We start from the raw sequence: 15,430 nt of genomic DNA on the forward strand, positions 1-15,430 counted from the left end.
GACTCATGGATTATTTAGAGGTAAGTTCCACATATGTGTGATTTTTTTTTCCATATATTTTTGTTAGAAGTCTAGTTTAATTCTGTTGTGATCAGAAAACATACTTTGTAAAAAAAATCAAAATTGTACATTTTTGACATGTGATTGATCCTGATCATAGTATATGTTCCATTATGGTGAATGTTCCATGTGCTCTTGAAAAGAAGAGATATTTTGCTATTTGGTGGAATGTGCTATAAATGCTATTAGGTCAAATTTATTGATGGTGTTATTCAAGTCTTCTGGAGCTTTACTGATTTTCTGTCTACCTGTTGTTGAGAGAGCGGTATTAAAAGTCTCTAGCTGTAATTGTGAATTTTTCTGTTTTTCTTTTTCAGTTATAATAAGTTTTTGCTTTAATTATGTTGAATCTGTCTTACTGGGTACATACATTGAGCATTGTTATCTTCTACTAATGAATTGACCCTTTTATCTTTACATCATGCCTCTTTATGGTAATATTTCTTGCGGTGAAATCTACTTTTTCTCCTATTAATATAACCACTCCAGTTTTATTTTATTGATTACATGGTATATCTTGTTTCCATCCCTTTATTTGTATCTTATTTATATCCAGAGTAGGCTTTTGTAGACTGAATATAGTTGGATCTCTTGTTAAAAACCAGTCCAACAATCTCTACCTTTTACTTGGATTGTTAGACCATTTACCTTTAATATCATTATCAGGAATGTAATTTTTGGTTTAAAACCAATCATGTTTCCATTAATTTTCCATTTGTCCTATTGTTCTGTTCTTTCCCCCTTTTCAAAATTATTTAAAAAGATTTTATTTTACTTTAGAGAGAGAGAGAGAGTAGGGGGGAGGGACAGAGGAAGAGAGAGAGGCAGAGAATCCCAAGAAGACTCCATGCTGGGCGCCTGGGTGACTCAGTCGTTAAGTGTCTGCCTTCGGCTCAGGTCATGATCCCAGGGTCCTGGGATCGACCCCCACATCAGCCTCCCTGCTCTGCGGAAAGCCTGCTTCTCTCTCTCCCACTCCCCCTGCTTGTGTTCCCTCTCTCGTTGTGTCTCCCTCTGTCAAATAAATAAATAAAATCTTTAAAAAAAGAAGACTCCAGGCTGAGTGCGGAGCCGGATGAGGGGCTCGATCTCACAACCCTGAGATCACAACCTGAGCCGAAACCAAGAGTTGGACGCTTAACCAACTGAGCCACCGAGGTGCCCCTTTAATTATTTTTTTATTCCAGTTTTATCTCTACTAGTGGCTTACTAATTAAACTTTTATTTGTTCGGTAGTTTACAATATGCATCTTTAATGTTGTACAATCTACCTTCAGTCAAATGCACTTGGATCACATAGATTATAAGAACCATGTGACTGGGGCGCCTGGCTGACTCAGTTGGTAGAGCATGTGACTCTTGATCTCTGGGTCATGAGTTCAAACTCCATGTTGGATGTAGAGCTTACTTAGAGAGAGAGAGAGAGAAAGAACAAACGAACCATGTGATAATACACTTCTAGTGCCTCCTTCCCCTTCTTGCACTTTTGTCATACATTTTACTTCTGCCTCTATTCTAAATCCCACAGTGAATTATTACTGTTTTTTTCCTTTAGACAATCAGTGATCTTTTTAAAGAGATTTTTTAAAATATCTTTTTTTCCCCATATTTACTTATGTATTGTTACTTATTTTAAAAAAGGTTTAAATACTTCAAATGTAATTAATTGTTAACCAGTGCAGTTATCAATGCAATTTTACTTCAAATGTAATTAATTGTTAGCCAGTGCATTTATCAATGCAATTTTATGTTTCCTAAAAGAAGGAAGGGTGGGTTTTTATTGTACATGTTGAAAGGAGGAGGGAAGAGTATTATGTATTTAATTTAATTTGGAATAAGCCATAGTCTTAAAAGAGCTGTGGTTTGAATTTGTTATCTTGGGCTGTCCATTGCATGTAAATACAAGATGCTCTTTTGGATGTAAATCTGGGAACTGTAGTATGAATGTTATCATTAATAAAACATTAATCCCCCCCCCAAAAATGTTACCATTTCTGCCCCTCTTCATTTCTTAGTGTGGATTCGAACTCCCTCACCACCAGCCGGGGCTTTCTCAGGTTTCCTGCTCTGGGCCAGTTCTTTCTGATGAACACCTGTTGCAGATCCATGGCAAATGTGGATGGATTCCCCTGGTGTCTAGAGCTCCCATAGATGCTAAACAGTTGCCCTAGCTCACTGTTGACCTTTAATAATTTGGTATATTTTTGGCTGTTTTCTTCTTTGTTTTAATTTGTTATCTCTCTCTCTTTTTTTTTGTTTTGTTTTGTGCTTTTCCAAAGTAAAAATAGTTTGAGTCTAGTCTTTACTCAGTGACTTTGGAGTTCAGTTCAGTTGATTGTCTTGTAACTTTAGCTCTATGATGGGCTCAAGAATTGGTGTGGTTTTGTAGATTATCTGTTTTTTTTTTTTTTCTTCTCACTTTTAGGGTGAGAATGACATTCTTTTGTGGATTTTATATCCTAAGGAGAAGCAGGACCTGAAATATGCAAAGGAACCTGATAAATTCAAAGTGCAGAATAGTAAAGTCTGTGTTCCTTATGCATTTAGGTCTCTTGCTATAGAAACTCCTTTCAGCAGAGGATATTTCCTAGCTGTTTTATCACTTAAGCTTCAATTGCAGATAACTAAATTATATAAGCTATTTTAAACAGAATTGGATTTCATTTGGATAATTACTTTTTATAGTTATAAATATTATATATTTATTATATGCTATATAATTTTGGATAATTGATAGGGTTGGAGAATTAGGCTCCAGGATGGACATCAGAACATTCCACAGGAATGGTCCAGCAGGGGAGTTCCTACCTCTGCCCCACCTGGGAAGTGGGAAGCTGCTGGGTTAACCTCTGTTCCAAGACTACACTACTTTAAACATGGTCTTGGGACTAGGAATCCTCTAGTGGAGCTGATAGCTCTAGAACAATCTTATGCCTCTTAGCTCTGCTGCAGCTGAACAGAGATACCTGTGCACTGTTCCCTCTATCCTGTTTAATTCACTTCTGAATGTAGGTCCTCTACATCTGTTTGGAAGAAATAAATCACAAGGGAGCCTCAGAAATACAGTATTTCCATTCTAGCCTTCCAGGATAGGAAAGTGAACTTGAAGGTAGTTGGAAAGCCATAATTGGAAACAACAGAATCCATTTGAGTGAGCTAGTTTAAGGAGAGAGAGATTGATTACAGGGTGTGTTACGGGCTAACAGAACCTCCAGGCAGGCCAGGTTCCAAGTTTACATTCTTCACAGCCAAGACTTTTGAAGCCAAGAACTGACTAACTAACCCTGCAATGGCAACATCCTAGCAGAAACTCCATTGCATATATTGCCTCTACCACCAGTCTTGCTTGATTTCTGCTCCAACTTGATTCTCTCAATAAATGCCACACATTGGGACACCTGGCTGGCTCAATCAGAAGAGCATGCAACTCTTGATCTCAGGGTCATGAGTTCGAGCCCCATGTTGGATGTGGAGATTACTTAAATAAATAAAACAAAAGAAAAATAAATGCCACATGTCTAGGGCTATTCTTTGAACACTTCCTACCTGTGTACAAGCTAGAGTGCTTTTGATTATGGATAAGAGAAACTCAACCTCACCCAGCTTAGTATAAAGAGTAAATGTATTAGTTATATTAGTCAGGGTTCTTAGTTGCTAAGTACAAAATTCACTATATCTAATTTAATCAGAAATGAATATAGGATATTAAGTTCTCACAGAATCTCTGGGAAGACTAGAGAACCAGGGTTGGACGCTACACTTCCAGGAAGAGTGGAAATACCCATGCCCTCTGCTGCTTGTCATCCATGATGTTAAGTGTGGATGGCAGAAAGGTTAACACAGATGCCTCAGAAGAACATGATATTTCAACCATCATTCCTTTTTTTTTTTTTTTTAAGATTTATTTACTTATTTTAAGAGAAAGAGGGAGAAAGAGAGCAGGGGCAGGGCAGAGGGAGAGGGAGAGAATCCTCAAGCAGACTCCCCACTGAGTACGGAACCCGATGCAGGGCTTGATCCCAGGACCCTGAGATCATGACCTGAACCAAAATCAAGAGTCGGACATTCAACTGACTGAGCCACCCACGTGCCCCTCAACCATCATTCTTGCCAAATAGTTCATTCTCCCTGCATGTAGCCTCATCCTTAACGTTGCTCACTTCTCTATCTGGATGTCATCTTGTCAGCTTGCCTAAACGTGGCCCATATGTCTGTATCCTTGGTCCAGGGTATCTGGGGAAAATGTAGTTTAGAGCTTTTAGGAAGGTAAGCTAGAAGTGGATTGGAAGTGGGTATATAGGATCTGTCATCACCCACCTCTTTGGTAACTCAGCATCATCCTTGCCTTCCATACATGCTTCCTTTCCATAGATCAACTTTTAAACAATTGTAATTATCCTTGAGTCATTAGAAAATGTGGTATCTTTTCCTCAAATTTAATGTCACAGCAACTTTCTCTGGTTTATTCCTCCTCTGGTTTTAGTCACAACCCTGTCTTTATTGCTTGTAACTTCTGCATTCAACTATAAAGGAAAAACTACCTGACAGACCTTATATAAAAATAGAAAGGGAATTGGGCTGCTGAAGGAAAACCATTATACCAAGCAAGGAAGGAAATATAGCTTCTTTAGTCATCTTTTCTCTGTTTCTGAAACTCATCCTGAGGTCTTCATTGGCATTCAAAATCAGATCCCTCCACTGTTCTCCCCTTAGTCCCTTAGATGACCAATGTTCTTAACCTGGTCAGGTGACCCAAACCTTTATTCCTAAGGGTTCTGAGCCCTGGGTTAGAAGCAGTGTTCTGTGAGAACAAGTCATTCATAAGTCTGTGGTTGGTATTGCTGGTCAATGCATTATAGGCAGAAAAGGCTAGTCATATTTAGAATAATTGTCTATTCAACAAGGACAGGATGTCTGTTCATTCCAGGATGCTGAGAGTCTAATGTAACTGACATGTTACCAGGAATGGTGCCATGTTGGAAGCCCAGTGTACTCTGTTCCTTGCAGATTGGACACCTGGAGTAATCAGATCAGATTTGGTGAGAGGACATCCATGTGGTGGTACCCATGTATAATCTCTGTCTGCTTGCCTCTGTGTCCATTTTGTTATGTGTCCTTTGAGCAGTCATTGTTGTGGCTAGGGAAGGAGGCTGGCTGAAAGCCCTAGAGGAGATCATCTTGTCCTCCTGATATTAATGAGAACTTCCTCTACAGAGGGAGCGTTTGATAAGCATGGAGACACAAATATCCTCACACTTGGGCCCATCCAGAGGTATCCGTCCCACAAACCTGTTTCCTAAGCCTTATTGTTACCAACCTTCTAATCTAATTCCTTCCAAGTCCCCGATCATTGTGACAGGTAAATAACCACTCTCTGCGAGTGGGTATGGATGAGTACCTCTGGCCAGCTTTCCTTCAACTCAAAGTAGAAAACCCAATGGTGACTAATGTCCTGCCCTTCCAAAGGATTTCCCTTCTTCTCTGTGCTTCAGAGCCACTCCTGCTTGGGGCTGAGATGCTGCAGCAGTAGAATTCTGGTCAGTGCCAGTATATCATGCAAAGCCATCACCTACATTCAGATTTTTTCCTCCTCACTTGCCATGTCCTAGGGAACTCCTATGAAACCATGAGGGTTGAGGGAGAAATGATACTGCAACAGGAGTAGGAGTAGACACACTGGGTTGTGTTACTTGTACTTTCAAGATGTGTACTTCTTGAGATCGCGGTGTTCTGAGCACAGCTGAGTAGGACTTTATGGCTTAGATAAAATCTGGCTGATGATGAAGCTCAGGTTCCATAGTCACCTGGTTTCCTTTTCTCAGCCTTCCAGGTAATTGCACGCCGGGGCTGTTTCTCAGAAGACTAGTGGGGGGACGAAGAGGTCTTAGCTTGCTTGAAGCACTGAGGGACTGTGCCGATGACTGTCCTCTGAGGTCTTCCCCTGTGAGGTCTTGCGGTGGGCTCCTTACACCATCCCTCAGACACTTTCAGCTCTGTTAGATTGCCCGTTGGGTCATAGAAAACAATATTTGCCTTAGCTGCAGTGCAGACACCAGGGGCTGTGCGATTTGGTCCTTTAAGGAGGCCACATTTGTAACTGCTGTTGCAGTTTCCACCCCGTTAAGCTGAAAATAATGTCCTTTCTCAAAACTCCATCTGTTTTCTCTTCAGAGCAAACAGGTGAGTGAAACGTGGAAGTGATAAGAATGGTGTGGATATTGTACCCGTGGGTTTCAAGCAGACCCCTTGCTGCAGGGCGGTGTGGGAAGTACTGTTGTGACTCCCCGGTCCCCATGGTGCATTAGGGCAAGCTAGCTAGGAGTCGGAGAGAGCACTGAGTCACCTATCCGTAACATCTGGCGCAACAGCTAAGATTGTGACTATCACATCATTTGTTTGAAGGTTTGATCTGTTCCGATTTACATCTCGGATGACTGACAGATTTCCCTTTACAGAGGGTCTCGTTAGTAGGAGCTCATTTGGCCAGTTTTGAGTCATAGGAAAATAGCAAAGGTAAGCTTCCTATTTCTCAGATACAAGCCACACTCAGCTATGCTGTCTCCCAGAGATTTAGGTTTTTATTTTATTTACAAAATAGGTCAAAATAAAGCAGTTTTGATAGAGATGAGAACCTTTATGCCAGAGACCAAATGACAACCAGGTGTGGCTGCATCTTTGGGAGTGTAAAGTAACAGGCTAAATCTATTTAAATATCATTTCTAAAAATTGTACTTCAGTCCCACCTGCAGCCCAGGAATAACTCTCCTGAATAGGTCATGAAATATTATCAGTCATAATGTTTATAATCTTTAATAAAATGGGAGGTGAGAAATGGAATGTGTTGTATTAGAGTCTCTGACTGAATATAACTTGTTTGGGGTACGCTTTGCTAAGAATTAATTTTGGTTTTCTCAAATACTTCTCCTAGAATGAATCTTCCATGTGGATATTTGCCTCATTATTTTTAAAAAGTTATTTTAAAAAGAAAGCAGTTTCTACAGTAGCTTGTTTTCCATTATCATATTAAATATTTTTTCAGCTCCCTTGGAAATCATTGACTAGCATCATTGAATATTATTACATGTGGAAAACTACTGACAGATACGTGCAGCAGGTAATTTTCTTATTGCAATCAATACAATTGCATTGAAGTGAGCTTTCTGTTCATATCTTAATATTTCTTAGCAATATACTTAATTTTAAATTTGTTTGCTTTATATTTTCTGTACTATTTTAAACTATGTGATTTCATGTCCTTAAGATATTAAGATTTTAGTCCTAATGTTTTCTTTACTTCAGAAGTCATTATGATAAATATTTTCGAAAGACGACAGGGAAAGATACCACTAGAGAGGTCTTATTTTCCTTGCAGGTGCTTGGTGCTTCATCTCTTTATGAGTGTAGTCGAGTGGAATGACCTAAGATGTGAAAAAGTTATTTTTATGGATTATTAGAAATTTAGACCAATGCCATCAACCATACAGTTTGAGATATTTTGAAAGATTTTCTGAAACCTCCTTAGGTGACATTTGTGTCATATATATATCCTCTAAGTCTTTGACCTTAACCATAGTAGTTAGTATTACTAATTTGATGTTTTGGTACTGTACATAAATTTTTCTCCAGAATTATTTCTAAAAGCAGGGAATCCTTTAATTTTGAGTCCTTCCTAAATGTTCCAGTTTGAGGTAATTCTCTCACTTACTTTATTTGAGTACTATTACTTTCGGGGAAAGGTACTTTTTCCTTAGTGACTTCAGTCAATACTTGTCTTTATATTCGTCTAGTCACAGTTTAGAGCTGGTAAAGAAAGGAGCACATATATTTAATACAGACATTATTTTCCCTAAGTTATGTGATCGTACAGTGGCAAGTGTTGGGTGCCATAAAAATACATTTTAAGGGTCACTTCTATTTTTTCATTTTTATTTTTTTTTAAAGATTTATTTATTTATTTGAGAGAGAAAGTTGGGGGAGGGGTTGGGCTGCAGAGGGAGAGAGAGTATCCCAAGCAGGCTCCACGCCCTGCACAGAGCCCGACTTGGGGCTCGATCTCACGACCCTGAGATCACAGCCTCAGCCGAAACCAAGAGTCGGGCACTCAACCAACTGAGACACCCAGGCGCTCCAAGGATCAGTTTTAAAATGACCATAGTGAGTTGTCGAGATCATGAATAGTGAACACATACCCATGGCTTATTGAAAAGTTTCTAGTGTCAACATCATGTAGAATTCAAAAGTGCTTATTTCAAACAACATAGAAGTGAAGACCATGTACTCTGGAAACTTGTGTTTTTCAAGGCCAAAAAAGTCCCTAAAGATGGTGGAAATGATGGCATTATGGGTGGTTGAAAAGTAGTTTTTGGATAAAATTATTTCCAAATATTTCAACTCTGTCTCTGAAAGTTTTATTCTTTTCTTTAAAGATTTTCTTTATTTGAGTGAGAGAGTGAGCAAGTGAGAGCAAGAGCCACATGCACGAGCAGAGAGAGAGGGAACAGTAGGCTCCCCACTGAGCACGGAGCCCAATGTGGGACTCAGTCCCAGGACCCTGAGATCATGACCTGAGCCGAACGCAGACGCTTAACCGACTGAGCCACCCAGGCACCCCTCTAAAAGTTTTAAGCTGCCCTCTTAAATGTTTTGTTTTCTCCTCATTGAGAATATGGATGGCTGCCTTATATTCTGGTTTGTCTTCTTTTTGGATATCTACCATATATTGTTTTCCTTCCTTGTTTGTATTCATTTACTGTGTTGATCAGTTTCTGGATATGATTATAGGTAATCTTTTCCCATTCCTTTTCCTACATTTGGCTCCTAATTGGCTCCTGAAATCTGATGTGAGTTCAGCTAGGCTTTAAAGTTTATTGCGTATCTCTTAACACTTGAGGGTAAATACATATTTAATTGTACTTAGGGGAGTTGTTATCTCTTTCTTTTTCATGGACCTTGGAAACTCATCGTTTCTGATAAAAATATTTTTTAAAGCAGTGTGTGTGTGTGTGTGTGTGTGTGTGGTGTGTGTGTGTGTGTGTGTGTGTGTGTGTGTGTGTGTATGTGTTCCAGAAGAGCAAAAAAGAAAGTAGAAACTAAATTTGCAAAGTAAAAATGGTTATTTCTAAGTCCTGTTTATTCACTGGTGGAGCAGTAGAAAATGGACTTATTCACTACTTTCTTTTTAAAATCTAGGTCTAAAATGGTATTAAAACTTGCAGTTCTGTACCTCAGAATCTAGTGACTTGTATCACAAGTAAACACAGTTTGAGAATATGTACATGAAAGAAAGGCCTTTGCTAAAAATGACAATTTTTGAATGATGTTTTAATATTTCATTTTCTTACGAATTTTTTAAGACAGTGAAGTGGTAATAATTATTAGGCATTGTATGTAAAATATTTCATCTATCTTTTGAATTAGAAACGTCTAAAAGCAGCGGAAGCCGAGAGTAAACTGAAACAAGTATATATCCCAACTTAGTAAGTAACAGAAATCTTTTTAAATATTTGTCATAGTATGAATTCTGTGAAAACACAATATGTCATTTTGGTCAGTTTCAGCCAGATTTGAATTTCTTTCCATATCTTATTTTCTGACACTACAAACCACGAGACTTGCTTCCATTATACCACTACAGTGATTTTTTTTTTTAGAAAGAAAAATGGCTGGTGGGAGAAACCCCACGTAGACAGACAAAAGGGTGAGAGGGAAGATGCCACGTGGTACCCTTCTATCAAAGGTGCAGGGAAAGCATCCGGAAACTAGCCTGTGAGACTCTATTATTTGAAGCAAATGTGTTTCAGAAAGCTAGCAGCTTTTGAAAACTTCTATGTTATAGAATGGATTTGGGAGGTGTGGTGCACATTGCCCTTTTGAGGTTGTTTATTTGGTTGCAGATTTTACATTGTTTGCTTGGCAGAATGGTTAAAGAGAGTAAGAAGAACCATATACTTTGTAAATGTTGGATAAATAATGAATAGGTATCAATTGTTTCACATGTCTGATGCTCTCTCATCATTATTTGGGGGGCTTAGAAATCGTCATATCAAAATGAATGCCAGTTTGCTTTTCATTTGCTACATTTTAAATGAATTATAATCTTTTTTGAGGCCTTTCAAGATCGTTCATTTGTTCAGGAAAACTTAAGTTTATTGAGCACCATGTGTATAGTGCTATACTAGGTTCTGTGGGGATTAAAATGGAATTTGCTACGAAGTTCTATGTGCTGCTCCAGGATTTTTCTCACTCAGTACAGTTGTTTTATACCTAGGCTTTTGTTCACTGAATTTTGATACAGTAATACATTTATATATTGGAGGCCTCGTAGACAATGAATTGTGATATTTTTAAATCATTTTTTTATCTCAAGGCAGATAACATGTAATTTACAGGATTCAGAATTTTTATTCAGAGCTGTAATGTCCCTTCTGCAGTGGTTTCCAATATTTTAGAACGTTTTCTGTTTTATTGGAGTAATTTATAGAAGAGCAACCCCCCGAAGACGACAGTGTGGCGACTCAGAAGTCAGGTTTTTAGAAGCGAGCACCGCAGCATTCTTGTGCATTGTAGCGCTGTCACATCGAGGGGAGAACATCTGACCAGTTTGCACCTAGTGACCCAGAGAACTGTTTCCGTTCTGTTTTGCGTTGACGTCACTGGAGTCTTGATCTAAGTCAAAGACCAGCAAACTGTAGTCTGCAGGCCAAATCTGACCTGCTGCCTGTTGTAAATGAAGTGTCGTTGGAACACAGCCATCCTCATTCATTTATATATTACCTATGTGTGCTTTCATGCTTCGATGGCAGCATTCAGAGGTTGTGCCAGAAATTGTAATAGCCACAGAGCTGAAAATATTTACGATGCCAACTGACCTAAGTGAATGATGTAAAAGTTACATAAATCTTCTACGTAAATGGAAGGTATGAGGTTACCTTGAGTTGGATAAGAATCTGAGTCCTTTGAAGAATTTCACAATTAACTCTGAAATCAAGTATTTTGAAACAAATAATAGATTAAGAATTATTTTATGCTGTCATTCGTTTGAGCCCAGCAGTCTCCTATATGCAGAGCACTCTGTTCAGTACTAGAGGTAGAAAGGTTAAGAAGACAGACTACATTCTAGCGTGGGGGAGACAGATGCCAAACAGTCAGCCAGTGTGACAGGTACTATGATGGGGAAGAACAGAATAGTTTTTATGAGAATTTGTACAGGAAAACCAGACTCAGTTGATGCTGTCAGGAAAGATTCCTTGTGGAAATGAGTCTGAGTGAACTCTGGAGGAGGAAGAGGAATTAACCAGGTGATGGAGGCTTTCCAGGCCAAGGGAATCCTGATATCGGAAGGGGCAGAACAGTAGTTAAGGAGCTGAGACAAAGGCAGGGTAGCTGGTGTCAAGAGAGTGTTGAGCTGCGGGAGGCTGGTATGGGAGGCCAGGGCCAAGAGTGTACCCATCTGATGAACAGTGGAAATGGATTTTAAACAAGGAAGTGTCATGATCAAATTGGTGCTTTAAGATCACTGGCTCTATTTTAGAAAATGGTTTGGGGAAGAGGAGTAATAGTGGATGTAAGGAGACCCAATTATGAAGTTCTTGGAGAAGAAAGGTGACAGTAGCTTGACCTGGAGCTGTGGCCCTGGAAATGGGACACCACTTGGAGGTGATTAACGTGTATGGAGGGGTAGAGGGGAGATGTCAAGCTAGAGTCCCAGATTTCTGGCCAGCACAGCTAGGTGGATTGTTGTGCCCTTCACCAAACTAAGAAACTGGCAGAGAAGCAGGCTAGGTCATTTTGAATTTGCTCTATCCAAAAAGAGGTGTTGAATCTGATGTCGGATGTATTGATCGTAAGTTCAGGGGAAAGTTTTGCTCTAGAAATACAAATTTGAGCTTCATCAGCATATAATATTGTGTTTGAAACCATGGATGAGCTTTCTTAGGAGGAGCAATAAGAGAAAAAGGGTCTTGGGCCAATGTTGAGGAAATCCAGGATTTATGTATCAGAAAAAGTAGGATAGCAAGGTGAGTGCATTATCACAAAAGCTGAGAGAGGAGTGTGCTTCAAGGAGCGGAAGAGATTAATTAATTAATTAGGTCAGATGTTGATGAAAAATAGCCTGAGAATTTAGCAGCATGGCAGTAGGTCATTCATTGGTCATCTTTAATGTAGCGGTCGAGGACTGCATATAAGCCAGGGAACTGCAGAAAGTCAAGATGGGCAGCTCTCAACAAAAGTGGCTGGAAAGGTCAGCCGAAGGAGTTCTTCACTTTGAGGGGTAGGTTGGAAAAGAATAATAGAGTTTTTTAAGTAGGAGAAATATGTTTACATGATAATGAAGAGGGTCCAGGAAAGAGAATCAAATGTACAAAATTCTCAAGAGGGCAGTAAGGGTAGAATCTGGAATACAGATGAGGGAGAAGTTTGGGCATTAGCTAAAAGGACAGTTTCATATAATGCAGCTTTAAAAACTTTTTTTGTATGTTTGTCTTAGAGTAAAAGTTTATTCAGATGGTCACATTGAAATCATTTGTCACCTGAGAATTAACCTGTAGGTACTTAGATTTGCAAAACGGATTTTAAGTGATTCACATGTCTGCATTCATTGAGTCTTTGCACACTTGTTTTCCTTTTATGATTATTATAGTTAAGATCAGTGGTTTATTCAGTCAAATAACATGCAAAATTCAGTTGAACAACGAAGGTTGTGTTTGCTCTCATTCTTTTTTCAGGCAGCTCACCTGTAAATTTGTATTAGCTCTTTTTCAACACATATATTTAGCCCTGGGTTGAATGTCAGAAGTTTTCATATTTTGAGGGAAGCCTTCTGAGATTCAGTCAGTCATTTGATTTAAGGGGGCCATCCTTCCTATCTATATCTAGTAGATTCTTAAAAATCAGAAATATTTATTACATACCTTTGGAAATCTTAGTCATTATAAGTCACCACTTTTAATCACGGACATTTTCAGCTGCAAACTATTAAAAGAAACGCATTCTGTCTTGTGTAAAATGTGTTTTAAAAAATGATTTGTCTTCAAAATACATTTCCGGCACAGGTTAGAAGTGTAAATAATAGCCCTATTACAAAATGGGGACCTCACTGCGCACAGAGGTTAAATGATTTCTTCTGGGGGTGGTGGTGAGGTGTCCCCTAAGAGTTACAGTAACAATGCCAGAAAGAAATCTTAATTTGCTGTCAGGCCAGGTTTACACATTAGGCTTTCACTGGTAAATGGAATTGAAGATCAACAGGGAACAGCAAAGAGGAAACTCCTGAGCCAACTCTGTGTTGAAACTCCAAGTGCCTTGGTAGTTGTGAACTCTCATTACTTCAGTAGCCGTGGGGAGTTATAGTCTGCATTCAGTCATTCAGCATTCATTGCTAACAAATGGTTGACTAGTTTATTTTGCTTGTTTTCTGTCTAGCAAATAGACATGAAAGCTCCTCTAGAATGAAAGCTCCTTGAGGTCAGGCACTGAATAAATATATGTTTAATAAATTCTGAGTTTATTTGAGAACATGTCATGTGCACCTGTGTAGTATTCTAGGGCATGGCTTTATAAGCAGGGGAGTTAGCTTACCCCATGTGGGGAGAAGTTAGCCATGTTTGCACCAAGTAAGTACCAAGGTAATCTAGGCTACCTGTTTCTAAGGAATTATGGCCTCTGGGAAATTAGCATATAAACACTTGATAGATGTCTCCTTCTCATCCTCCTAAAAATTTTTTCTTAAAAAGAAAAACCTCAAAATACATTGGTTGGCTTTTCTAATTTCAAGTGCTGTGTAATCTTTCTCATAAAAATTCAGACGTCATAGAAATCATTATCATAAACGGTTAAATCCCCTGAAATGCCAACTTAGATTCTAGAGGTATGCTCTGTTGACATCCACAGTGTCTTTGTTGAACACGTGGCTTTTGTGCAATTCCCTCAAGAGCCAGTGCCCTGTCAACAGCTTCCACACCAGCGGCAGGAATGGCGCAGTGTTTCTCTCAAACACAACAACACACTGCTGTAACTTAATTTGTTTGATCCTCCCAAAATATCTTTTATTCTCAGGAGAATTCATGGTAAGTAATAGAGCTTAGGAACTTGTATCTTTCAAAAAGCCGCAGAGGGTGTTCTAAGGAAATTGTATTCGGGTGGAGGAGAGCTAATAATGGCTATATTGACTTTGTGCGTATCAGGCATAAGAGATTGGTTTTTACGTACCCTTGTTTTGTACAGATGAATGGTTTGAGTTCATTTGAATACCTTACGTTTACCAGCTTATTTCTTCTTTACCAAACATTCAGATGTTTATATGTAGTTAAGATAAAGCAGCAGAGAGATAGACTTTTGCCTTGTTATACAAGTCATTTTTATCACCTCACTTTATATTTCATTGAAAGCAGCAAACCAAATCCCAACCAAATATCTGCCAGCAATGGCAAACCTGGTGCTGTGAATGGAGCCGTGGGGACCACATTCCAGCCACAGAATCCCCTCGTAGGGCGAGCCTGTGAGAGCTGCTATGGTAAGTTGTATGATAAGGCGGCTTTCTCCTCTCCTTTGGGGCCTGTGATGCGGTGCGTGGCCCTGTGTGTGGCCCTGTGCGCCCACTGCGGGGTGGGAGGTGTTGAGCAGCCCTCTCGAGGTGCCTGAGGTGCACCTCTCAGAGAGCAGGACGATGTGAGTAGATGCCCACCCTTCCCTTTGGCCTGGACACTGAATCTTGGTCCTGGGTTTCCTCTGCTTTGCTTCTGTGGGGTCGTCTGTTGAGTATCCCACCGCAGTGTTTGCTAAGCTGCATTCAGAGTTGTTGCTAGCTTTGTGCGAACCATGGTCCCACGGAATATACCAAATCCTATTTTGGAGTTTCTTAGTATACTTTGACAGAGGCTCCAAAAAGTTCTGTCAAGAAGACCTGTGTATGGATGAGGTGCTATTTATAATCCCCAGACCCGGTTCTGTCAGAGCACACTGGTTTGGGAGATGCTGTTTTATGATGTTTGCCTTTGCTTTCAGGGCCCCGGTATATTTATCAGTATCTGTTCATGTCAAAATCCTAGCAGACATGGGCAGTATCACAGCTTATTTGACTTGGATGTTAAATTGGTTTGGTGAGATGAAGTACTTGATAGACTTTTTTTTTAAAAAGATTTTATTTATTTATTTGAGAGAGAGAAAGCAAGCACACATGCGCACGGGGGAGGGAGGGGGAGAATCTTAAGCAGATTCCACGCCCAGCGCAGAGCCGGATGTGGGACTCGATTTCACCACCCTGAGATCATGACCTGAACCAAAATTAAGAGTTGGATATTTAACCAACTGAGCCACCCAGGTGCCCCGATACACTTGAAAAAAAAAAATTCCTGCTATTTTATTGTCTCTC

The 15,430-nt window shown here is 39.5% G+C and overlaps 1 protein-coding gene across 11 annotated transcripts in view; it reads left to right on the forward strand.

Annotated features, from left to right (window-relative positions):
• Window positions 1-15,430, forward strand: part of MTA3 (metastasis associated 1 family member 3) — a 217,352-nt gene that overhangs the window by 168,327 nt on the left and 33,595 nt on the right. For 8 of the 11 annotated variants that reach the window (XR_003524570.2, XM_027621301.2, XM_027621297.2 and 5 more), the window contains 3 exons: window positions 7,100-7,174; window positions 9,478-9,536; window positions 14,448-14,572. Coding sequence is in view for 10 of the 11 variants with exons in the window: in XM_027621301.2 (XP_027477102.1) it covers window positions 7,100-7,174; window positions 9,478-9,536; window positions 14,448-14,572 (259 nt within the window). In the remaining variant the exon portion in view is untranslated. The remainder of the gene's footprint in view (window positions 1-7,099; window positions 7,175-9,477; window positions 9,537-14,447; window positions 14,573-15,430) is intronic. The other 3 variants (XM_027621296.2, XM_027621299.2, XM_027621304.2) reach the window with 1 other exon arrangement.

This window comes from Zalophus californianus, chromosome 8 (assembly GCF_009762305.2).
Source record: "Zalophus californianus isolate mZalCal1 chromosome 8, mZalCal1.pri.v2, whole genome shotgun sequence".
Classification (NCBI taxonomy): Eukaryota; Metazoa; Chordata; class Mammalia; order Carnivora; family Otariidae; genus Zalophus; species Zalophus californianus.